Raw genomic sequence first — 26140 nt, forward strand, 5'->3', positions numbered from 1 at the left:
ATATCATTACAGAATGTTAGAAAAAGGGTTCCCTGACAACAATGCTGGTTATTGTTGTTGTTCTATAGGCACAATATTCTGGGAAATGTGGGATGTTCTGCTTTCATACGTGGCTATAGTATGTAATTGTTCCTTTCACATTCTGGAAGGGATTGCTGTGTTAATACCATATGAGGAAATATTGAAAGAAGTGGGAACATTCAATTAGTAGGAAAGGAAGACTTAGGAAGAGGATTCAATTATTGTTTTCAAATAATGTAAGCTCTTTCTTGTGGCATGATTAGAACTAGGCAATTGAGTGGGGTTTTTTTGGAGGGGGGAATGCGATGGGATCTACAGGAAAGCAAATTCCAATTCATGAGGTAGATATTTTAATTATCAGAGCCATTCAACAAGAACCTGGAAAGTTCTCTGAGATATTGGGCTCCCTTTTGCTGGAAGTATCTGAGAGGTTGGAGAATTATTTGGAAAACTGCATAGTGGGAGTAAATGGGTAATGGTAAGGAATCTCTTTCAAAACTAAGATTCCAAGCAAACATAGTAGAAGCAATTCTGAAATGTTTTTGGTAGGCCAATAAGTTTTTCTTGTTTGGCTTAGTGTTTTAGAGAACAATAGTTAGCATAATTTATTGACACAAAACAAAGTGTGAAAATTAGCTTATGCTGCTATGCTTGATGTTCTAAAAGAAAAACTGTATGGTATATGATCTCATAATTCAATTATCTGCCATTTATTTTGTGACCTTGGACATATCACTTTACTACGTGATAGACATGCATTGAGCAAGAGCTCAGTGTGATGGTACACCCAGTTGACCACTCTATGCATTCTATGCTCCTGGGACCTCTCTTCCCTCATCTGAAACACAAAGAGGCCAGAATAGCTGATTTCTAACATCCTTTCTTTCTCTTGCTTCTTTGATCTGTGACTAGAATTTGCCCCTCCCACTCCCGCATGAATGGAGCAGATACTAACAACCACCTGTACTCAGCTGAAAGTGGAGACTGATGTTTATCTAATAGATCTACAGTATACAAATAACCTAACACTTAATACTGTATAGAACTAATCTGACAGTATTTCTGCCATAATTCAAAGATTTGAAATTATAGGTGGCAGAAGACCCTGTTGCTCTCTCCTACACAGAAGGTAAACAGATTTTCTGTTTTCCTAAAAATTTTTGTCACTCTTTGTTCACACTGTCTAGCAGCATTCTACCCTGGCAGCCAACTAACTCTGCAGAAGGATGCAATGAGGTATTTTTATTTTTTTTTTTATTTTTTATTTTATTTTTTAATATTTTATTTTTTCCCTAAATACATGTAAAAACAAATTTTTACATTGAATTTTTCAAATTTTGAGTTCCAAATTTTCTTCCTCCTTTCCTTTATCCCCTCTCCCTTCAATGAGACCAAAATAATTTAACTAAGCAGTTCAGCGCTCTCCTTGGTCTGTGAAGGCACTGTCAAGTAAGCAGAGAAACCTTGATGGCTTCAAAAAGGAGGACATTAAGATTCCTGGGGAAGGTACAATCTATGGGAAACCAGGGCCCCTTAGTACAGCATCAGGATGCGTCCTCGAATTTCAAAATGATCAGCTGGACGATTGTATGCTGTCCAGACGGGTTCTCCAACAAACAGCCTCATCGCCTTAATGTAGTTTGTTTCATCCAGAGTGAAGCGATGATAAATCCCAGCTGGAAGTGTTATCATGTCTCCTTTCTCCATGAAGATGCGGATCCACTTGTCTTCTTTATCTCTTACATCAAAGTATCCACTTCCTTCCAGGACATAGCGAATTTCATCATCAAGGTGTAAATGTTCTTCATAAAACATCTTGATCTTCTCTTCATAATTTGGCAGCTTGTCTTTACAAATGGTTATTATGTCCATCCAGCAGTAATTTTTTTCTTTTCGAATCTTCTCTAGCTCTGGATCATCCTCATACTTGTCAGCATCCAGCTTCCAGTAGAAGACGCCCAGCTTCTGCAGCTGCTCCAGACTGACGGGCCGCTCGGGCTCGGGCCTGTGCGGTGACCTCTGGTCCTCCCCGGAGTCATCCATGTACCAAGCCTCCACCATGGCTGCTCGGGGGCGCCTCTTCTCGGGAGCGCTCCTCCACGGCCTCAGCCAGGCCCCCAACCTCCAATGAGGTATTTTTAAAAGCAATTAAATTCTTTGGCAGCTTTAGGGACCAGTGAGAGGCAAGACTGAATACCAAGTCATATTTGACTATGGTAACTTTGCCAGGGTCATGGAAGAATTTCAGGAGATCATGGTGGGCTACAAAAAAATGAATCAGTAGCAACTGGCAAAAATTCCATGCGCAAGTTAGTAGGTTCATAATTAATAGGTTCACTCCTGAATGCAATTCTAGCTATGCAAGAAGCATCAGCTTCTCAGACATTTTGGCAAGACAACTCTTTTCTTAGGAATCTATGGAAGTAGTACGAACTTATGATTTTTTTCGTTTCTAACTTTCCCTCACCCACAGTATAATCAATTTCAGTTTATAATTCACCACTGTAGCCTCTTTTTGTGCTACCATTTATGAAGTAGGTTATCATTATAATGTTAAGTATTAATAGGGGATGAAAAGTAAAACTATTATGGAATTCTAAATCATTGTAAGTCTATTCAGTATCATTAAGTTTCTGACAGAAGAAAATAAAATCCCTGATGAAGAGGAGAATTACAACTTTATTTGAGCTCATTTAACCATGCTTTTTAACACATAGTTTAACAACCAATCAGTCTTCACTGATAAAAGTCAATCACAGTCTAACAGGCTAGACTTTCTATAGGGATTGGTATTCCACAAAGCTTCCCAGACATATCTGATCAATATTCTGCACAAAATTGTTATTTTTGCTTGGTCATATTCCATTCAGGACCTAAGTTTATAGTATAACTGACCTGTATTTTACATATAACCAGATTCTCTCTAAGACAGCTGCTTTATATAGATCATAGGATCAATTAATTAATTAATCACTCAAATGGCAAATAATTATGAAGCCTTTAGTATGTGTCAGTAACCACTCTGATTTCTGGGAATAGAAAGGCAAAAACAGATCTTACCCACAAAGAGTATAGTTTAATGGGAGAAATATGAAAGTATGTATGTATCAATTAAACCAGATTAGAGATTTGGAGCTAAAAAGGACATCAGAGGCCTACTAGTCAAAATCCTCTTTTTACAGAAGAAACTGAATCATAAGAATGTGACTTGTCCAGTTTTGTCAGAGGTGAGATTTGAACTCAAGCCTTCTGTAGACATAGTGCACATTTCACTGAACCCTGCTACCTTGAATCTGAGCCATAATAATATCTAAGTAATCATTTTTTAAACTATTGATTTTGTGTTATAATAATAACTTCCATTTTAAGTGCTTTATTCTAAGTGTGTTCCCCACAACAACCCTGTGAGGCGGTTGGAGCAAGTTGTGCCTTCTCTATGTTATAGATTGGGAAACTGAGAGGGATTTGATTTGCCAGAAGTCACTCAAGTAGCGAATATCAAGTCAAGACTTGAACTAAAGTCACTGATACAAAAATTATTTCTACCACAGCACAATGTCTCTCACAAAGTATAACTGACTATAATAGTTGTAGATTTAGTGAAAGAAAGTTAGACACGTAGAATGAGAAAAAATCCTCATTCATTTAGACTGAACTAGGGATAATTCATATAATGGCTAGACTAAATTTATGTTTCCTAACCAAACTCTTTAAAATGTAAATTGATAATGCAAACAAGATCAATCAGCAAACATTAAGTGGAAGAGTCACTGGTTTTTTATTATCAATATTTTAGAAAAAAACATTTAGGACATGAATTTTCACTTAATGAAACTTTTAACTTAGCAGTCAGCTAATAGGTTCACTCCGGAGTAGTTTCAGCTTCTACGTAGAGAATGAGATTTTAGATTTTAAAAATTCAATAGAATCTTTACTATAATCTATGAATTTATTACAATACCTATGTGGCATAGAGGATAGAGTATGTAAAGCAGAGATGACTATTTGGATTCAAACTCTGTCTCCAACACTTACTAGTTAGGTAACTATGTTGAGAGATATTATCCCTCTGCAGCTTAGGTAATTCCCTAAGATTTAGTTACTAAATTATAGGTGTGTTGTAATAGGTATAGTTAGAAAGAGTTTCCATACAGGCCTCAAACATGTTGCTAAGTTAAGGAGACGTCTGCCTCAAACATATGAAGACTTTTTTCCAGCAGAATAGGTGGATAAAAACATTTGCTCCAGTGGCCAGAAGGCAGCTAAAGTAAGCACTGTGGAGCACGTGGAGCTTGGTCAGGCATCTAAAATGCCAAGGTATCCTAGGCTATTGCCAATAGTCTTAATTTTTGTCCTGCGTTGGACTTTGCTGATTCAGGAAGAGAGAATGAGGCTGGCAATTTCGTACAATTCTACCTCACTTAAGTCCAATTCACATGGAAGTCATCATTTGTGATGCCATCAGTTCTCTTTGAAAACAAACAACAATACGTGTGTGTGTGTATTCTAATATGAATGTTATTTCCATTATTTCCTTATTTAATTTGATGCTTGGAACACAGTAAGCCCTTAATAAATGCTTGTTGGAGGTGGTGATGATAATATTAATGATTAACTCAGTTAAATAAAGCCTTTTCAAATTATATCTGTTCTAACCTCTTAATTTTATGTTTAGAAGCATTTAATAATTTCTTGTTGATGATGAACTGTTGATAATCTCATTAGCGTTGTTTCATTAAATTATAACTAGTCTAACCTCATTTGATTTTATACCGGAACACACTGAGCATTTAATAAATGCTTATTGTTGGTGGTGGTGATAATGATGATTAACTCCGTTAAAAGTCTAGGATGGCTATTATAATCTACTTATGCTCCATCTGTGGAACCTCAGGTAACAATAAAAAATACTTAATATTAAAATAGTAAGTTTTAAGATAACCATAAAAGTATCATCACTTTACACTATTAACTGTTGGTAGGGAAAAACAGAATCCACAAAAGGGTGAATATAAACTTACATTCTGTCACCTTCGTTTTTCCTCCACCTATTTAATTATAATCAAATTCTGCTGAAACACTAATATTGAGGAAACACAAAGAATACCTCTGTTGTCTCTGGCTTTCCCTGTTATGAGAAAGATGCATTATACATCACTATAGGCACAGGGGGAATGATTTGATCTGCAGCATAACTAAATCTGTGGTATAGCAGGGTGTTTTATAATGAATCTTTACTGCCATTCATAAATGTTAGTATTATATCCCTGTAAGATGTTTGTCCTACATCTCCCAAGAGAGATTGCGGAATTTTATGATCTGTGAATCACTTACTACTACTATTTAAACTTAGAAACTCATGTAAAGCAAAAATACAATTGATCTGTATTTTTTATAAGGTGGTCAAAATATCCACTGAGTGCATTTACCTATAAGATTTTTGTCAAAACTGGTTCAAGGACATAGATGACTGCTACTCTGCTAAAACTCAGAACAACTAAAAGATAAAGCAGTTCAAACTTCCAACACTGATGCTTTAGGTTTAGCAGGTGGAAAAATATTTCCTCACTTTTTCCTGGGTCACTTTCCTTTGATGCTTGCCCCTTGTGAAATTGGAGGAAGGTTGACTTCTTATATTCAGTTATTTTTGAATTACTGAATCTAAATAAGGTAAAATAATCTAGTCATCTCACTGGTTGCTCAGAAAATTTTAGTAATTTACTCTTGATGTCTTCCAAATAAGGTTCAAACTCCTTTACTTACCATTCAAGGTGGTAGATGGGAGTGGTCAAAGGAAGCAAGGTTTCAGTATTGTTGGTAATGATAATTTAATGTTTTCCACTCATTTCCAACATTTCCTAATATCCAACAACATTTTGTAGCATCTAAGAAAAACGAAGAAATAAACAAGAAAACACAGGTCCTTATGCCTTAATATCCTACGCTTGCTTTCTAAGCCACAGTTGCAATCTGGGGGAAGATAGAAATATTGCTTCCTCTATATGCAACAACAATAAAACAAATTCATGTCATATATTTAGACTATAATTGATAGAATAACAAATATAAAAAAACTTTAATTTGTTACTGTTCCAATCTAATAAGTCCTACCCAGAAGGGAGAAAACAAAACAAGACAAAAAAGGCCTCTTCCTCAAGGGATCTGTGTTTCTTAGGAGATTAAATTGAACTTCCTTATGGTTTTTTTCCCCCATCTTATTTGCATCATAACTTTTCTTTCCGTGATCTTCTTAGAAGGAGTTATTGGGTTTCTACCTTTTATGGAAAGCAGGGGAATAAGAAAGTAAATCTGCTATCATGCAGAATTGAAAAACATTTTGATACAGTAGGATGAGCATATTCTTACTACAAAAAAGTCTTTCACAGGATTTTATCAGACTAAGTAGGAAAAAATGATAGAACAGAAAAATAGTGGGAGAAAGATGTCAGTCTGTTTTAAAACATCATTTTTGGGTCTCCATAGTTAGCAATTTGATATAGACTGTATTTTCTACAATTAGGTGGGGTTTTCATTCCCTGCCACTTCGGTCCCTTCAAGTTGCACTGTATCACTAACTGTTCCCTATAGGCGGGAGGAAAAAAGATTCAGGCACTTTGCCGTCAGGAAAAGAACAGTGAACTAGACAAAAGGATTTCCTTAGGAAGCTCTTCCACATTTCAGTGATTTTAATTTTATATTGTTTTCTTACAGTCTCTAAAGGGGTTTCCCAAATAAATGAGTTATATTGTTATACTAATGAAAACTTTGCTCCTTGTAACTGCTGCCTACAGCTTCAAAATGGTAGTCTATTTTAAATAATCCAAAAGGTTAGAAAAATCCCTTAAAGACAGCTGAATTGTCATAGTGGATGCCATAGTTAGAAACTGGTATTAAGAAATTCTTTCATCATATTGTGAATCTTCATCTACCCTGTTGAATGGCTCAACAAAACACCATTTTTCCTTTTTACTCTCACAAGTTTTTAATTATTTTGCAATTATGATGTGCATACTGGACATTCCATGGAAAACAGCATTTATTTAAGAGTGTTCCTTAGTAACTGTGGAAAACAATGCACTGATTGTCTTGTGAAAGAGCTCTTAAAGGAAACAGAAAAAAACAAATTTTTTTTTAAAGAGTCAGGAAAACAGGATTGAATTAGAACAACACATAAATATTTTTCATTAAACATTAAAAAACAACTGCTGCTGCTCTCTTTAACACCACGAAGATTTCACTTTATTAGATTTTGGCTGGTTAATGACTTTAAAAGTAATTTGAAATTTAAACATATCTGTATCTCTTGGCTAAATCATGACTAAGTCTTTTGAGTTAATGCTAGTTCTTATTAACAGCATTTCTCATTTTTCCCCTTTAAGGGAAAAAGAAGAACCAAAATAGAAAAACATTGCCTTGAATAGTTCTTATTTCAAATTACAGCACAGGTTTTTATCTAGAATTTAGATGTATCCTATGGTCTTTACCTATGAATTTCACTTCCTCAATCTCCACCCTGCCTCACTCCACATATTTTCTGAAAAGCACATCCTGAAATAAAAATGCAGTTGTATAATGAAACTGAAATTAATTTCCAAGTCCCTAAACTAAAATATGGTTACATGCATATGTGTCTGTACACACACACACGCACACACACACACACACACACACACACACTTTGTGATTATCTTCTCTCTTTGTTCCATTTCTCTTTTCCTTTATAGTTTAGGAAGCTATAGAACTTCCATAGATCTCTTCAACAAGGTTATAGAGCAAGAAGTGTCTTCTTTCAAAAAATTACATCACTGTATCCAAGTTGGAAATGACCTCATTTTGATCTCAAAGCACTTACTCTACTGTTGAATTCAAATTTGTATTGTATTTATCAATAGGAAGAGTTTATCATTGGGGAAGCAGGGTGGCAAGGTGGATAGAGTGCTGGGTCTGGAGTAAGGAAGACCACTTTTTGAGTTCAAATCTGACTTCAGGTACTTTCTAGCTGTGTGACACTGGGAAAGTCACTGCACCCTGTTTACCTCAGTTTCCTCATCCGTAAAGTGAGCTGGAGAAGGGAATGACAAACCACTCTTTGCCAAGAAAACTGTCATGAAGAGTCAGACATTCCTGAGAAAAAGACTGAATTAAAGAGTTTATCATCCCCTACCAAATTTATGTTCCTTAGGGGCATTAATAATGCCTTATTTATTTGTGGATAAATTTGATCTTTCTTCTACACCACAGGCTTCAAATATTTGGGTTACCCCGTTTCCTATGTCTTCCCGGTGGTAAATAGCATTAAACCCTTCAATCAATTCTCTGATGGCACTATTCCAAGTCCATTCTTCCAAAACCAGGAAGAAGATCTCCCTACTATTTCTTGGTCATTTCTTTACCATGCCACTTGTACTTTGGCCATCATCCTTAACTCCTCCTCCCGATTCTAATATTTTATTCTGCTCCAAAGAGACTGGGCTCTGATAGTTAAATTTATACTTTATCCTACCCAGACCAAAGCCTTCTTACAATTTCTGGAGTGATACCTCATCAGGCTACTCCCCATTTAGGTATTTGAGGGGAGGTACTTGTATTGTTACAGATTAACAAAGTACTTGGAACATTACAATTGTCTAATAAAATGTTATGTCTGTCAGGCTGTTTGCCTGTCTGCCTAGCTATCTGTCTTTAACATCTTGGTCATCCTGATTTGGACTAACAATAGCTTGTCAGATTCTTTCTCAAAACAGTATGGTTAGAAGTGAGCACAGTGCTTTAGATGTGGTCTGGTTATATTCCAGATATATTGTGATGCTTCTATAAATTTGTTTTTTTTTTAATTATTTATTTTCAGTGTTCTAGAATCAATTCCTTACACTCCCTCACTGTCCTTCCCTCCTTCCTCCCCCTCCCTCCCCGAGAGAGTGTGCAGTCTTATATAGGTTCTACACATACATTTCTATTAAATACATTTTCACCTTAGTCATGTTGCATAGAAGAATTAAAATGAATGGGAGAAATCATAAAACAAAACAAAATGTAATACAAAATAAAATGATGTGCTTCACTCTGAGATCCAATTCCATAGTTACTTCTCTGGATGTGTGTGTGTGTGTGTGTGTGTGTGTGTGTGTGTGTGTGTGTGTGTGTGTGTGTGTAATCTCTCCAACTACCCAAATATTGAGAAAAGTTTCAAGAATTACAAATATTATATTTTCATGTAGGAATGTAAACAGTTCAACTTCAGTAAGTCCCTTATGATTTAGCTTTCCTGTTTACCTTTTCATGCTTCTCTTGATTCTTGTGTTTAACAGTCAATTTTTTCATTGATCTTTTCAGCAGGAATGCTTAAAAGTCCTCTATTTCATTGAATGGCCACTTTTCCCCCTGAAATACTATACTCAGTTTTGTTGGGTAGATGATTGTTGGTTTTCCATGTTTTTTTAACTTCTGGAAGATCACATTCAGCTCTTCGATACCTTAATGTAGAAGCTGCTATGTCTTGTGTTATCCTGATTGCATTTCCACAATGCTCAATTTTTTTTTCTTTTTAGCTGTTTGTTGTATATTCTTTTTGATCTGAGAACGCTGAAATATGGCTACAATATTCCTTGAAGGTTTTCGTTTAGGTTCTCTTTCATAGGATTGTTTTAATATTTACTTTGCCCTCTGGTTCTAGAATGTCAGGGCAGTTTTCCTTGAAAATTTCATGAAAGATGATGTCTAGGAACATATCCTTCTTGTCAACCTTTCAGCCTGTCTTGGGATAGAAATCTGCCACAGTCTGTCTCCTATTGTATTCTACCCCTCCAAAATCTTTTCAGATGCTCTTTTTAGAGAGCTTGTCTTAGAGTTTATATGAGTAGTTGCTATCACTCTGCCATCTTGACTCTGGCCCCCATAACTTCTCTTAATATAATCTAAAATTTATTGGCTCTTTTTATTTTGACTGTTGACTCCAAATTATCTTGGAGTCTACTGAAATTTCAAAGTCCTTTTGACACAAAATATTCTCTAGCCACATCTTCCTAATCAATGCAATTGGTTTTTGGAACCCAACTATCAGATTTTACATTTATTCCTTTTAAATTTCATTTAAAAATAAATAAATGATTCTGTACACATAGAAAAATTTTGGATTATAATTCTGATATTCAATACATTAACTATTCCTTCAATTTTCATGACACAGATTTGCTGTGTCTTTACCAATCACTGTGAAAAATTGTGAACAGAATAGGTTCAATGATAAAGCCTTATACTGAACTGCTTAAAATTTAACAAGAATTCATTAAACATTTACTATGTGCAAACCACTATTCTAAGCGTCAGGAATGCAAAGGAAAAATGGAGAACTGTTCCTCCTTTCAGGGGCTTGTATTGATATTAATCCAATAATAAACATTTATAGCCATTCTCTGGGTTCTCCATTTAACCTAATTGCACTTACCTGGGCCCCACATCACTCCAAATGACTTACTGAATTTCAGGTGTTCTATGTCTCTGGGGTTCTTCTGATCTGGTAACTCTATCAAGAAGGAAATGAGAATAATCAGGAATCACTTGATGGTGGCAAATCAGTTCTTGAAATAGTGATCCTCACTTCCTTTTGTCAACAGTCACAGATTAATACTGTCTAGAACTATACCAGCAATCATTATACTTACTGATATATATTTTGAAGACTTAATATTGTTTCGTATAAGGCTCACTGACATCATTTGAAAAATTCACGCTTTCTTACTTTTTTGAAAAAAATAAGTACACTTTGCCAACTCTAATGTTCTACCCCTCTATTTTTCTCAGTCATCTGAAGATAACTGACAGCAGTTAATCAACAACGTCCACATTTTATCTCAGTAACCTTAGATATGACTTTCTAGATCTACTGACTTGAATCACTTTTAAGTATGGCTAGACTAACTCCTACCATCTCCTCTCTTATCTTGCGTTGCAATTCCCGGTTAATCATCTTTCCTTTATCTTTTCCAACCCGAAGACCACTCTTTTTTCCAGGGAAAATAGGAACAAAAAACACAGTACTTTTGTCTTCCTTTTAACATTTATTATCTTTGGGGGTGGAGCCAAGATGGCGAAGTAGAAAGACGCACATACACATATCTCCGAACACACAAACCACAGAACAGCTAGAGGGGACCAAGCCAGGGCGAATTCTGTACCTAGAGACCACGGAGTATTGGAGCGAGGGAGATTTCTGCTCCAGAGAGACCTGCGGACCTCTAGCGGGGAGTCCTTCTCGCCGCGGACTGGGCGCCGGGACGGGGAGCGGAGTGCGGCCCTGCCGGGGCCGTGACACTGAGCGGAGGAGATCCAAGAGGGCTAAGGGGACGGGATATCCAGCGGCCACGCGGGTCCCCCCGCCCACAGAGGGACCTGCAAACCTCTCGCAAAAGGTCCGTCGCACTGCAGACGCAGAGCCCAGCCCGGACCTGCGGCAGCGGAGGCGGCGGCGGCAGCCACGGCTCCGAGAGGCACAGGTCTGAGAGGGCTCCAGAGGCGGGATCTTCAGCGGCGGCATGGGCCCCCCCACCAACAGGTGACTGACGGGGGTGTGTGAGAGAGTCTCTTTGGCGGGTTGAGAGGGGAGTGGGGTGCCCCCAAGGCTCGGCCCCCCCCCAGGTGGGGGCTGAGAGGCGGCTGTGGACGGCGGCTCCCCAAACGGGCAGGAGCCTGGATCCATTGTGGAAGGTCTGTGCATAAACCCACAGAGGGAACTATGCCTGAGAGGCGGCCCTGCCCCTGACCACCTGAACTTAATTCTCACACTGAAAAGCAGCCCTGCCCCCACCAAAAATCCTAAGACGGGAAGCAGCATTTGAATCTCAGTCCCCAAACGCTGGCTGGGAGGACCAGGAGACGAGGTGGGTGTGAGGAGAACATTCAGAGGTCAGGCCACTGGTTGGAGAAAATGCCAAGAAAAGGGAAAAGAAATAAAACTATTGAAGGGTACTTTATCGGAGAAAAGACACTTCCTCCCTTCCTTTCTGATGGGGAGGAACAATGCTTGCCATCAGGCAAAGACACAGCAATCGAGGATTCTGTGTCCCAGCCCACCCAATGGGCTCGGGCCATGGAAGAGCTCAAGAGGAATTTTGAAAATCAAGTTAGAGAGGTGGAGGAAAGACTGGGAAGGGAAATGAGAGGGATGAGGGAGAAGCATGAAAAGCAGATCAGCTCCCTGCTAAAGGAGAACCAAAAAAATCTTGAAGAAATTGGCACCTTGAGAACTAGCCTAACTCAGCTGGCAAGGGAGGTGCAAGGGGCCAATGAGGAGAAGAATGCTTTCAAAAGCAGAATTAACCAAATGGAAAAGGAGATTCAAAAGCTCACTGAAGAAAATAGATCTTTCAAAACTGGAATGGTACAGATGGACGCTAAGGACTTTTCGAGAAAGACAGATATCTCAGAACATACCGCGCAGATTCGAAAAATGGAAGATAATGTGAAATATCTTATTGGAAAAACAACTGACCTGGAAAATAGAATAAGGAGAGACAATGCAAAAATTCTGGGACTACCTGAAAACCATGATCAAAAGAAGAGCCTAGACATCATCTTCCATGAAATTATCAAGGAAAACTGCCCTGAGATTCTAGAACCAGAAGGCAAAATAAATGTTCAAGGAATCTGCAGAATACCGCATGAAAGAGATCCAAAAAGAGAAACTCCTAGGAGCATTGTGGCCAAATTCCAGAATTCCCAGGTGAAAGAGAAAATATTGCAAGCAGCTAGAAAGAAACAATTCAAGTATTGTGGAAATACAATCAGGATAGCACAAGATCTGGCACCCTCTACATTGAGGGATCGAAGGGAATGGAATAGGATATTCCAGAAGTCAAAGGAACTAGGACTGAAGCCAAGAATCACCTACCCAGCAAAACTGAGTATAATACTTCAGGAGAAAAAATGGTCTTTCAATGAAATAGAAGACTTTCAAATTTTCCTGATGAAAAGACCAGAGCTGGAAAGAAAATTTGACTTTCTAACACAAGAATGAAGAGAACCATGAAAAGGTGAACAGCAAAGAGAAGTCATAAGGGACTTACTAAAGTTGAACTGTTTACATTCCTACATGGAAAGACAATATTTATAACTCTTGAAACATTTCAGTATCTGGGCACTGGGTGGGAGTACACACACACACACATGCACACACGCACACATACATAGAGACAGAGTGCACAGAGTGAATTGAAGAGGATGGGATCATATATTAAAAAAAAATCAAATCAAGCAGTGAGAGAGAAATATTGGGAGGAGAAAGGGAGAAGTTATATGGGGCAAATTATCTCTCATAAAAGAGGCAAGCAAAAGACTTATTAGTGGTGGGATAAAGAGGGGAGGCAAGAGAAAAACATGAGGTCTACTCTCATCACATTCCACTAAAGGAAAGAATATAATGCACACTCATTTTGATAGGAAAACCTATCTCATTATACAGGAGAGTGGGGGACAGGGGCACAAGCAGGGTGGGGGGGAGGATGGAGGGGAGGGCATGGGGAGGAGAATGCAATACGTGGTCGACACTCATGGGGAGGGAAAGGACCATAAGAAAATAGAAGTAAAGGGGGACAGGATAGGATGGAGGGAAATATAATTAGTCCTATACAACACAACTAGTATGGAAATCATTTGCAAAACTAAACAGATATGGCCTATATTGAATTGCCTGTCTTTCAAGGAGAAGGGGTGGAGAGGGAGGGAGCTAAGGAGGTTAGAACTCAAAGTGTTAGGACCAAATGTAATGTTCTTACCACTGGGTAACAAGAAATACAGGTTAAGGGGTCAAGAAAGCTATCTGGTCCTACAAGACAAAAGAGAAGATGGAGACAAGGGCAGGGAGGGAGGATAGAGGAGAGAGCAGATAGGTCACAGGGGCAATTAGAAAGCTCGGGTTTGGGGGGGTGGGGATAAAAGGGGAGAAAATTTGTAACCCAAAATTGTGTGAAAATAAATGTAAAAAATTAATAAAAAAAAACATTATTATCTTCTGTTCATGCTAAAGAAGAGTTCTCTACTTTCTCTGCTCCTTCTTTCCTCAAAAAAATCATTTCAAAGAAAAGGAAGATATATTCCTCCCTGCCCCTACCATTTATTGAAAGCCTCATCTATTTTTAAACTTCAGGGTTGTTGACATTATTCTTATAAGGCTATGCCACTTTTTTTTTTTTTTTTTGTGTTTCTACTCAGTTGCCAGAACTTGTTTCCATTTGGAAGCAAGTTCATGTCTTTACAACATCTGAGTTGATGAATGACTTATCTAGCAGCTAATCATCTCTTTAGTAAAACTCTTCTTTTCTTTCCAAGTTACTATGATTGTAGAAAATTAACATCCCCTTTGATCCATCTATTAGATGCTAGGTAATACACATAAGGAAGTTCATTGAACTCTTCAGAACTCCTAAACAGGAAACATTATTTTAAACCCACACACCCCATGCTCTTATGTTAAGCACATTTGTCTTGCTCATTTTGTGCACTTAACCATTACAAATTCTACTTAACTGTGTGTGTGTGTGTATGTGTGTGTTCTAACAGTTCAATAATACAAGTCAGTCAATATCTTGGATATATGACAAATTAGGAAAAACCTGAGAAAAAATGAACTGACAAGTTTTACACAAGGATAACAGGTCTATTTGTCCTTTCTATTGTCCATTTTAAAACGGTAGGTAGGTACTGAAGTGGATAGGGTGATAATCTTGGAGTCAGAAAGGCTTGAGATGTAGTCCTGCCTTAGATGCTTACTAGATTTTGGTAAAGTCATGTAGCTTTTCAGCCTCAGTTTTCTCATGTGTAACAGCACCTATAGCACAGAGTTGTTGTGAGGATCAAATGAAATAACACTTGCAAAACTCAGAAAGCTATTTAAATGCTAGTTACTATTACCCTGCTCATTATTCTCATTCTTATTTCCTTTTTGTCATAAGGATCAAATGAAATAGTTTTAGCACACCATCTTTAATAAATGCTTACCCTCCCCCCCTTCTGATAAAGTGTAAAGGAGAGAAGATTTAGGAAGTATTTTGTCTAAAGTCAGGCATATCTTCTTTTACTTTAGCAGCGTGGGGGGAAAAAAGAAATCTAAAGTACCAAATCTAGGTATTTAGAACCACATTTCAGGAATTTTTCTATTACACTATTTTGTGACAGTCTCTCCTCATAACATGTAATTCTTTATCTGCTGGTCATGGTGGTGATTTGGACCTTTTCTTTGCAATATCCCACAGACACTTAAAAATGCACTGTCCTAACTCTCCATAAAATCCTCCTTTTTATCAAAGAGTAGCATTATTAGTAGAACCAATATGCACAGTGGATGAATTTAAAAGCAGGAGTCAACTTCCATACTAGATATTCCTTACCTCTGTTGAAAAGGTGGATGGAGGGAAGTACTCCTCCGGTAGCAATATGGGCCATTTTACTTAATTCAACCTGATGTGTCCTTTAGTGTTGCTTAATTCATATTATTGTAGTCATTTTGTATATCTTTTTTTGGTTCTACTTTCCTTTTCCTTTTTCAGTTCATACAAGACTACCCACTAACATATTATTCTTGTGAAAAGTCCTGAAAAATTAAGAAATCAAAAACTATAAGGGAAAGTCCTTTATAAACTGTGAAGGTTTATAAAGATTTGATTGCTGTTGTTGCTGTTCCCTTCCATTTAATGATAGCCAAAGATACATTCCCAAGTTCCCCCACAGTCTACAATAACATGAAAACGGATAGTGAGATAAGCGTATCAAAAGGCACTAAAATGGAGATTGAATCTTTTACATTCTGTCCCTGTAGTACATTAAAGAGAGAAGGAAAGTCACTAGAAAGGGAAATAGTACTCCTTTCTCTCCATATTGTGCCATTGCAAAATTATTTTAGCTTTATTGGTACATACTTATCTGAGCAATTATTAATTTTCTTCTTTAAATATCCTTTTTGTGCTGAATTTAACAAACAGAAAATTAAATGAGTATTTTCTAATATCAATAAAATAAAGAGTATTGCACATAAAACTTTAAATCTTTCTTAAATACAGCCTGCTTTTCCTTTTAAGTATCTAGTAACAAAATGCAACTATCAAAACTATCCTGCTTATCTACGTTTTATTCTGGCTTCTCATCTTTTATTTTCTTTGCATTTTTAAAAATGTTTCTATCATTCACTGTTTCTCTCTGTGTGTCTCTGTCTCTCTTTGTCTTTCTCTGTCTCTGTCAGTCTATTTCTCTCTCAACCTTCGTTACTCCTCACCATTGCCACACAATGGAAAAATAAAGTTCACTTATCCATATACATTTATACATTACCATTGGAAAAAGAACAAAACAGAGATATGTATAAACAACACACATATATGTTTATGTGTATATACTTATATGCACAGAAAAGTTATACATGCACATGTATGTGTAAATATCACATGCATGTATGTGTGTGTATATATACAGATATATGCACACACACTATGTACATATATATCCTTTTTATATATGTGCATGAAAGACATATATGTATATAGTGGACATGTATATGTAGAAGTATGTGTGCATACATGTATATGTGTGTGTGCATATACACATATTTGTAAATGTGTAAGCAAGACATATGTTCATGCAGATGTATGCTTACATACCTATACATAATATATTCACATCTACATATGTGTGTGTTCATATGTCTAATTCTACATATGGTGTGTATGCGTATATCTGTGTGTATAAATTGTATATCTTGTGTCAATGACTTAAAGATTTAGGTAACATGCTTCAAAATTAGTTCCCTGTAATCATTTTGGCCACTGTATTGATCTGGATAGTTTTTCCAATTTATTTTTCTCGAAGATGTTGTTAGCTATAAGTTTTTCTCCTTGTTCTGATCACTTCACTCAGCATCAGTTCATGTTATTCTTCTCAGGTGTTTCTGAAACATTTTACCATTTTTAATGATACAACAGTATTTCATTACTTTAATATAGTGTAATTTGGGGTGTAGCCAAGATGGAGGAGTAGAAGGACAGGCATGTAGAAGCTTTCTCCCTACAGCCCATAAAATACCTGTAAAAATGACTCTGAACAAATTCTGGAGCAGCAGAAGCCACAAAACAACAGAGTGAAAGAGATCGCCAGCCCAAGACATCCTAGAAGGCCACCAGGAAAGGTCTATCCCATCATGCTTGGAGCCTAGCATAGCGCAGCCTTGGCCTTGCCATGTGGCAGGGACAAGTCTGGAGCAGGTTGGGGCACGGAATCCTGATGGGGCAGCAACTGAGGTTCCCAGATCACCACAAATACCAAAGACAGCTTCAAAGGTCAGTGAGAAATCTCTTTTACCTGGGTGAGAAGGGAGCAGGGTCCTCCCCTAGCCTCAGCCCCAAGTGGTCGAAGCAGCAGCAGCAACGTCTATTTTTGGAGCCCTCAGTCTAAAGACACCAGGGGAATTGAGCAGCTGATCTGGGTCTCAGCCTTGAGTAGTAGTCCTGGGGTGAGGAAGACCACTGGCTACTGGAGCTGGGAGAGGCTCTGGAAAAGGAATTATACTCCTAGATCCTGGGGAGAACAACTTATGATTGTTCCCTGAAAACTCCTCTCCGTTGATTGTGCCACCTTGGAAGAATTGAGAACTTACAGATCCCTAGAGTACACCCTCCACTTGACAAAGGACTCAAAAGTCAAGTAACTGGCTGGGAAAATGCCCCAAAAAGGGAAAAAATAAAACTGTAGGAGGTTGCATTCTTGATAAACAGGTATTTTCTTTTTGGATGAAGAAGAATAATGCATACCAACAAAGGAAGATATAAAAGTCAAAGCTTCTGCATCCAAAATCTCCAAAATAAGTGCGCCATGGTCTTAGGCAAGGAAGATCTCAAAAAGTATTTGGAAATCAACTGACAGAGGTGGAGGAAAAATTGGGAAGAGAAAAGAGAGCGATGCAAGAAAATTATGAAAAACAAGTCAACAGCTTGCTAAAGGAGACCTACAACGACGCTGAAGGAAATAACACCTTTTAAAAATACACTACCTCAAAGGACAAAAGAGGTTCAAAAAGTCAATAAGGAGAAGAATGTTTCAAAAATCAGAATTAGCCAAGTGGAAAAGGAGATTTAAAAGCTCACTGAAGAAAATAGTTCTTCAAAAAATTAAAAAGGAGCATATGGAAGCTAATGACTTTAGGAGAAAGCAATAAATTAGGTGTGTTCGTCCTTCATTGCAAAAGAAGACCATACCATCAGAAAAATAAAGACATGACTTGCACTTGACTTTGTTTTGAGTGAGTGAGGGCTGTGCAGATTACCAGTCTCACTTCTCCTCCATTACCATCTGAAACCAGTGACCAGATATTCATCAGGATGACCAGAGATGACCCAGGTTGAGGAAATTGGGGTAAGTGATTTGCCCAAGGTCACACAGCTAGTGAGTATCAAGTGCTGAGGAGAGATTCTTTAGTTTCTCTTTACTTTGTTTTAAATACAGGAGCTACTACAACTGATTTTTGTGTAGATGTGATTCATTTCCTCTTTTTTGATTTCTTCAAGATTTAGATATAGTAGCGGTATTTAAGACTAGTAGGTCAAAAGACATGTTGTTTAATACAAAGTTCCTCCTTAAGTTGTGCTTGTTTTTTTCTTTTTTCTTTTTTTAATCTGGAAAAAATAACCTTGGGGATGGTATGGACTGCAGTTAGGACTAGACAACGACCACCTAAGTTCAGTCACTGTATTTTATATACATTTCTATGAAAAATACAATCAGATGCCACCACAGGGACCAATGAGCAAATAGTCACACATGCATACATATAGGCAACCACAACAGCCAGTCAAAGGCAGACATAAATCGTGAAGAGAGCAAGAAATCCAGAGAGAGACGAGGGAAATCAATATCTTCGAAAGAGTTTCAGGCTGACTATAGATTGGTTTTTTTCCCTCAAAAAGTCTGGAAAATAGCTTTGAGCATATTCTCCTTTATGAACTGGAAATGTTCCACACATTAGAGCCAGCAATGTCAACAAAACGCTGCTGTGAGATTTAATACATCTTTTTTAAATTTTTTTTAGTTATTGCAAATATTTTAATGAGTTCTCTGCAAGGCCTTGAAAACACCAGTTTGTGAGGATAAACTCCGTTGGAAAGAGAGAATACACAATGCAGGTAGCCACGGAGCTGAGTAAATTTCTTGGTTTTGGGCAGGGTCTGAGAGTCCACTGTTTTCTGATCAGCCTTGCGCTGCTCTGTAGTCACATATTTCTCTTCTTCTGTATCAAACATCTCTCCTTCTTGGTGTCTAGATTATCGGAGCCTCTTCTTCTCGAAGTAAACATCAGTAAGATGATTTGGAATTTTTGCACTCAAAAGGTTAATCCTTTGTAGATGTGACAATAACAAATTTCTGATGGGTCCTTCTCAGAGAAACACAGTTGAAGGTCAGAGGTCCAGTCACCAGTAGCAAGCCACTAGCCAGCTACTTCAGGAAAACCACACTCTTGCTCCTGTGGAGGCCAGTGAGCAAGATCAGAACGGTGTCTGGGGTGATATTAGCTCAAAGTATTCTCAACGTGCTGGCTGAAGGGCATTTTGTCATGACTTAGAAGCTTTCTAAGCATGCACACGGGTTCCTCCATTCTTATCGCCACCAACTGGCTTTGAGATAGTAGCAGGCACCTTCTCTTTCTTTTTCCATTTAATCCAGGTTTTTGGTGCAGCATATGTGTATTGTATGCTGAATGGCTCTCTGCGAATATATGGCAGACCTGCAGTACCTACCAATCCGTCGGACTAGGACTGGGTTCCAACTGCAATGCTTTTGTGACTTTTTCACCACCTTTTCAGCCACATCTTCCTTTTTGCTCTCCTTTTTTTTCCTTTTTAACCTTCTTTTTTTTTTGGTTCCTCTAGGGGCTTTTTGTTCGCCATCTTGAGGAAAAGATAAAGAGAATTACAGTATGGATTTCGGATTTATAAGCAGGGGCTGGAGGTGGGCATAATACATCTTTTAGATAAAGGGCAAATCTTGTAAAAACACATTGCAGTGTGTCTGACCTTCTAATGACCCCTCCCTTTACTTTAGACCATATTATTAATGGAGGTGGCAGTTCCGTGAAACGTTCTACAGACCAAAGTGATAAAATATTTTTCCTCCCTATGTATCTATGTGCATTCATATACACATGTATGCAAACATAAACGTAGATACACACATGCACATACACCTATGCATAGATGTGTGTAGATTATGACATGTTTGCAAACATGTGATTGCATAAAAACACGCACAAACATGTTTGTGTATGAATGCATGTAACTGTATATGTATGTAAACATGTCTGTTTATGTGTTTTAAATACATGTGTGAGTACATTTATGTAAAGAGCCCATAAAAATTCCTGGATTTGTGTAGGTTTAAGAAAACTAAAGAGCTAAAAACTACATTCTTCACTTAATTCCTTCATTTCTTGCTTTAGGATACCATACAGCTCCAGTTGTTTCTTAGAGGAAAAAATCTCATTTTAAGTTCTCAGAAGCCATCAATGATACGTATTGCCAGAGAAAAGTCAAATGAGCTCCATTAGCTTGCCTTCTATTAATCATTGTGGGCTTTATTCAGTGTTCACAAACCGCTGATTCATTGCCTTGGCTTCTTGACAACATTTTATAGCTTGCTTATTTCTGCTTACCAGAAATGACAGACCTTGTTTACTTTGTACAAATTAAGCTTGTAAACCTCTTATTTTCCTCTGTTTATGTTTACCAATAGCACTTCCAAAGAACTGGCCAAAATTTTGGAAAAAGGGAAAAATCTTTATGATGAAAACTTTTCTATTTATTACTAGAATATGCATTCCTTTAGGATAGAGCACTTTTATTTTTGCACACTCATCTCCTGGGGCAGCACTTTGGAAACAGAAATAATGCTTGTCAATTGTTGTTTAACCATTGGCTAATTAACCATTGACTAATAATTCAACTGATTAATTAACCACTGATTAATTATTCAATTGATTAATAACCAATTAATGATTCATTAGTTAATTGATTAAACATGGATTAATTTAAGAACTTAAAGAACTTTATCTCACTACTCATCGTGGGCTACTTACAAAAAACTGGGTAAACATGATAAATTTCATTTACCTTTAAAGAACAATGAATTATTTGTTTTCTATCTGCAGATGTAACATTGAAAGGTATGTTCATTCATTCATGTTTAAGTACCTGCTATGAGGTGGCCGAAGCACTACTTGATAGAATGTTGGTCCTGAAATCTGAAAGATCTGGGTTCAAATCTAGCCTCACTTACTAGCTGTATGGGCAAGTAATTCAAGTTTGCTTCACTTTCCTTAACTATAAAATGGGGATAATAATAATAGCTACTTTGTACCGTTGCTAAGAGGATCAAAAAGTTAATAATTATTAAAAAAAAAAAAAACTTTTAGCATAGTACCTGCCACGTAATAGGCTGTGAAAATACACTTTTTCCGTTCCCTGTACAATGTTCTGAGAACAATACTATGGCCATAGGAGAGGTACAAAGCTAATTAAGTCCTGATTTCTGCACTGATACAGCTTATGTGTGTGCGTTTGTCCTTCGTTGCCGAAGAAGACCATGCCATCAGAGAAATAATGACATGACTTTCACTTGACATTGTTTTGAATGAGGGGAGGGCTGTGCAGGTCACCAGCCTCACTTCTCCAGAGCCATCTGAATCTAATGAGCAGATATCATCAAGATAGCTGGAGATGATCCAGGATGAGGCGATTGTGGTTAAGTGACTTGACCAAGGTCACACAGCTAGTTAGTGCCAAATGTCTGAGGTGAGATTTGAACTCAGGTCCTCCTGACTCATGCACTGCTACTCTATCCACTGTACCACCTAGCTGCACAACAGAGATTATAATCAATTTAACAAAAGCGATATGACAAACACATATTCAGGTCACTGTATTCTTAAACCTATATTCACTACTTTAAGAAATATATTCCTTCAACTTTATTTATAAATTCCCATTTATTGTAATATATTTTATCTAGCTGCTGATGCTTGAAGTGTTGATATAATCTTTGACTTGTTCTTCTTGCTTCTCATATCCAATAAGGTACTATATGGATCTATACCTCTATTATCTCCCTAATCAATGACCTCTTTCCGATTTCTTTTGCCTCTACCTTAATGTAGATTCTCATTACATTCCATGAGGTCTACATTTTAATTAGTTAAAACAAGCACATATGCTAAGTAAAGATGAAATACAACAGTAATTCATAACATTGCAGATTTTCTAGAGAATCAATTGACATTTGTGCTTCTACACTGACTATGTGGCTATTAGTTTCAGGAACAGCTACCTCAAAATATCTCATTTATTGAACACAAAAATATCAATTCCAAACCGATTAGATTCAAGCAAAGGGTTGTTTCAATTGCTTGGAGAACTCGGGGGCTAAAATATACCCTCACATACTTTTTTTGTGAAAATTTTATACATTTTTTTCTCCTTAAATCATATAGATAGCTGCATCTTATTTATACTTTTCCAATGAAGACGCTGAGAATAATAGTACTATAGAACTAAAGTTATCCTTAACAGAAAAAAAATGGAAAATCAAATCCTAATAAAAAATATACTCCCTTCTATTTACTATGAAACTTTATGGTACAATGGCTAGAGTGTGAGACCTGAAATTAGGAAGATTTATCTTCATGAGTTCAAATCCAGCCTCAGACACTTACTAGCTGTGTGATCTTGGAAAAGTCACTTCACCTATTTTCCTCAGTTTCTTCATCTGTAAAATGAGTTGAAGAAGGAAATGGCAAACCGTTACAGTATCTTTGCCAAGAAAATCTCAAATGGTATCTCACAACATCAGACACAACTGAAAATGACTGAATATCAACAAAAATATTTCAGCAGTTTTCTGGGAAAGTATTTTGTGGCATACTTTGGAGAATACTCATTAAGAAGTATCTGTTATGTGAAAATAACTTTTTGAAGTTAAAATAAATATGCTTAGCAAACTCTGTAATTTTTAAGTAGTGTATAGGCCTCACATTGGTATTGTGGATTTGAAGAGTGCAAATAATTTATTGGCTCTTTATATATAATTCTAAATCGCCTTCTGGAACATCTGTACCAATAATGCATTAATGTATCCGTTTTCCCTTGGTGCTTCCAACATTTCTTTTCCTTTTCACAAATTTAGTGGGTGGAGCCAAGATGGTGGAATAGAAAGATGCACATACTGTAGCTCTTCCCCCACAGCCCATAAAATACCTGTGAAAAATGACTGTCAACAAATCCTAAAGCAGTGGACGCTGCAGAATTACAGAGTGAAAGCTATTTCAAGCCAAAGGTAAACTGGAAGGGTGACAGGAAAGGTCTACCGCATGGGACACAGAGTGGAGCCCAGCCTTGGCCACAAGGCACCTGGAAGAACAGGACCAGAACGTGCCTCTGGGGCAGAATCCCCAGCAGCAGCAGAAGGTCTCAGATCCCTCAACCCATAAATGCCAAAGACAGCTTCAAAAGTCAGTGAGAAAGCTTTCCCAACTGGGCGAGAGGGAAGGAGGTTCCCCCCACAGCACGAGCCCCAGGTGGCAGGGTGGCAGTTTCAGTGTCCATTTGTGAAGCACTGCGCCTAAAGTCCCAGGGGAAATTAGACAGCTGCTCTGAACCTCAACCGTGAACATGATGCTGGGGTGAGGAGGAGCACTAGGACCCTCCTCTTAACAAAGGATTCAGAAGTCAAGTAACTGGGTGGGAAAATGCCCAAAAAAGGGAAAAAATATTACCATAGAAGATTACTTTCTTGGTGAAGAGGTATTTCCTTCCATCCTTTCAGATGAGGAGGAACAATGTAAGAAGAAGTCAAGGCTTCTGCATCCAGTACCTCCAAAATAGATATGCAATGTCCTTAGGCCATGGAAGAACTTGAAAAGTGAGTGCTAAAGGAGACCCAAAAAATGCTGAAGAAAATAACACCTTTATAAATAGGATAGCTTAGTTGGAAAAAGAGGTCCAAAAAGCCAATGAGGAGAAGAATGCTTTAAAAAGCAGAATTAGCCAAATGGAAAAGGAGGTTCATAACCTCACTGAAGAAAACAGTTCTTTAGAAATTAAAATGGAACAAATGGCAGCTAATGAATTTATGAGAAATCAATAAATTGCTAAACAAAACGAAAAGAATGAAAAAATAGAAGATAATGTGAACTGCCTGGAAAATAGATCCAGGAGAGACAATTTAAAAATTATGAGACTATCTGAAAGTCATGACCAAAACAAGAGCTTAGACATCATCTTTCATGAAGTTATCAAGGAAAACTGCCTTAATATTCTAGAACCAGAGGGCAAAATAAATATTGAAAGAATTCGTCGATCACCTCCTCAAAGAGACCCAAAAAGAGAAACTCCTAGGAATGTTGTTGCCAAATTTCAGATTTCCCAAGTCAAGGAGGAAATATTGCAAGCAGCTAGAAAGAAAATATTTGTAACTCTTGAAACTTTTCTCAGTATTTGGGTAGGTGGACATATTATACGCGCACACACACGCACACACACACACGCACACACATAGACAAAAAGCACAGGTTGAGTTGAATCAGAAGGGATGATATCTACAAAAATAAATTTAAGGGGTGAGAGAGGAATATACTGAGAGAAAAAAGGGAACAATGGAATGGGGCAAATTATCATTCATAAAAGAGAAAAGAAAAATCTTTTCCAATGGAAGAGAAAAGGGAAGAGGTAAGAGGGAAAAGTGCAGCTTACTCTCTTCACATATGGCTTACGGAGGGAACTGAGGGACAGCTAAGTGGTGCAGTGGATAGAGCATCACTGGAGGAGTGAGGAGGATCTGAGTTCAAATCTCATCTCAGACACTTGTTACTCATTAGCTGTGTGACCTTGGACAAGTTCATTAACCCCAATTGCCTCATCCTGGGTAATCTCCAGTCATCATGATAAATATCTGGTCACTGGATTCAGATGGTTCTGGAGGAGAAGAGAGACTGGTTACCTGCACAGCCCTCCCTCACTCAAAACAAATTAAGTGCAAGTCATGTCATCAGTTCTCTGATGGCATGGTCTTCTTTGGCAATGAAGGACGAACACAATGAGAGAATAACATAGTCAATTAGGTATGAAAATCTATCTTACACTACAAGAAAGTAGGGGAGAAGGGGACAAGTGGGGTGAGGAGAATGATAGAAGGGAGGACAAATGGGAGAAGGGAGTAATTAGAAGTAAACACTTTTGGGAAGGGATAAGGTCAAATGAGAGAATAGAATAAATGGGAGACAGGGTAGGATGGCAGGAAATATAGTTAGTCTTACACAGCATGACTATTATGGAAGTCTTTTGCAAAACGACACATATATAGCTTGTACTGAATTGCTTTCCTTCTCAGTGGAGATGTGTGGGGAGGGAGGAAGGGAGAGCAGTTGGAACTCAAAATTTTGGGAACAAATGTTGAGAATTTTTATTGCATATAACTGGGAAATAAGAAGTACAGGCAATGGGGTATAGAAATCTATCTTGCCCTACAAGAAAAGAGAGAAGATGGGGATAAGGGAAGGGTAGGGTGTGACAGAAAGGATGGCACATTGAGGGAATGGGTAATCTGAATGCAAGGTATTATGGGGTGGGGGTGGGGAGAGATGGGGAGAAAAATTGAAACTCAAAATATTGTGGAAATGAATGTCGAAATCTAAAAATAAAAATACACAACAAATTTTTCAGACTGAGAGGTGTGAATTGGAACCTGAATTGCTTTAATTTTCATTTCTCTAATTTTTGATGATGTGAAATGTTTTGTGCTTGGAAACTGATAGATAATAAACTTAGAAGATAAAATATTCATTGGAAAAAATGGGTGATGACCAATAGGATAATAATCCCTTTCCGAAGTTTGACTAGAAAAGATGAAAGATGATAAACTGATAGAATAGAAAAACCATGGGAAGATTATATTGTTAGTATTTTTAATTTATTTTCTTCTTTGTTTAAGATGGGGAGTCATAGACAAGTTTATAAGTGTTAAAGAAGTCATTAGAGAGAGTGAGTAGAGAAAGATAAAGAATGATAGAAAGAACATGGGAAAATGCAAGTGAGGGTATTCA

The 26140-nt window shown here is 37.5% G+C and overlaps 1 protein-coding gene across 1 annotated transcript; it reads right to left on the reverse strand.

Annotated features, from left to right (window-relative positions):
- Positions 1-1293: 1293 nt before the first annotated feature.
- Positions 1294-2139, reverse strand: LOC140523839 (acireductone dioxygenase-like). The gene has a single exon (XM_072638475.1). It carries the CDS (start codon positions 2080-2082, stop codon positions 1555-1557), a length of 528 nt encoding a protein of 175 aa, XP_072494576.1. The 5' UTR covers positions 2083-2139; the 3' UTR covers positions 1294-1554.
- Between the last annotated feature and the right edge of the window lie 24001 nt (positions 2140-26140).

Source organism: Notamacropus eugenii, chromosome 1 (assembly GCF_028372415.1).
Source record: "Notamacropus eugenii isolate mMacEug1 chromosome 1, mMacEug1.pri_v2, whole genome shotgun sequence".
NCBI classification, from domain to species: Eukaryota; Metazoa; Chordata; class Mammalia; order Diprotodontia; family Macropodidae; genus Notamacropus; species Notamacropus eugenii.

Bases quoted from the DNA above. Each gene is read 5' to 3' on its own strand.
- LOC140523839 (XM_072638475.1), bottom strand. From the start codon at position 2,082: ATGGTGGAGGCTTGGTACATGGATGACTCCGGGGAGGACCAGAGGTCA.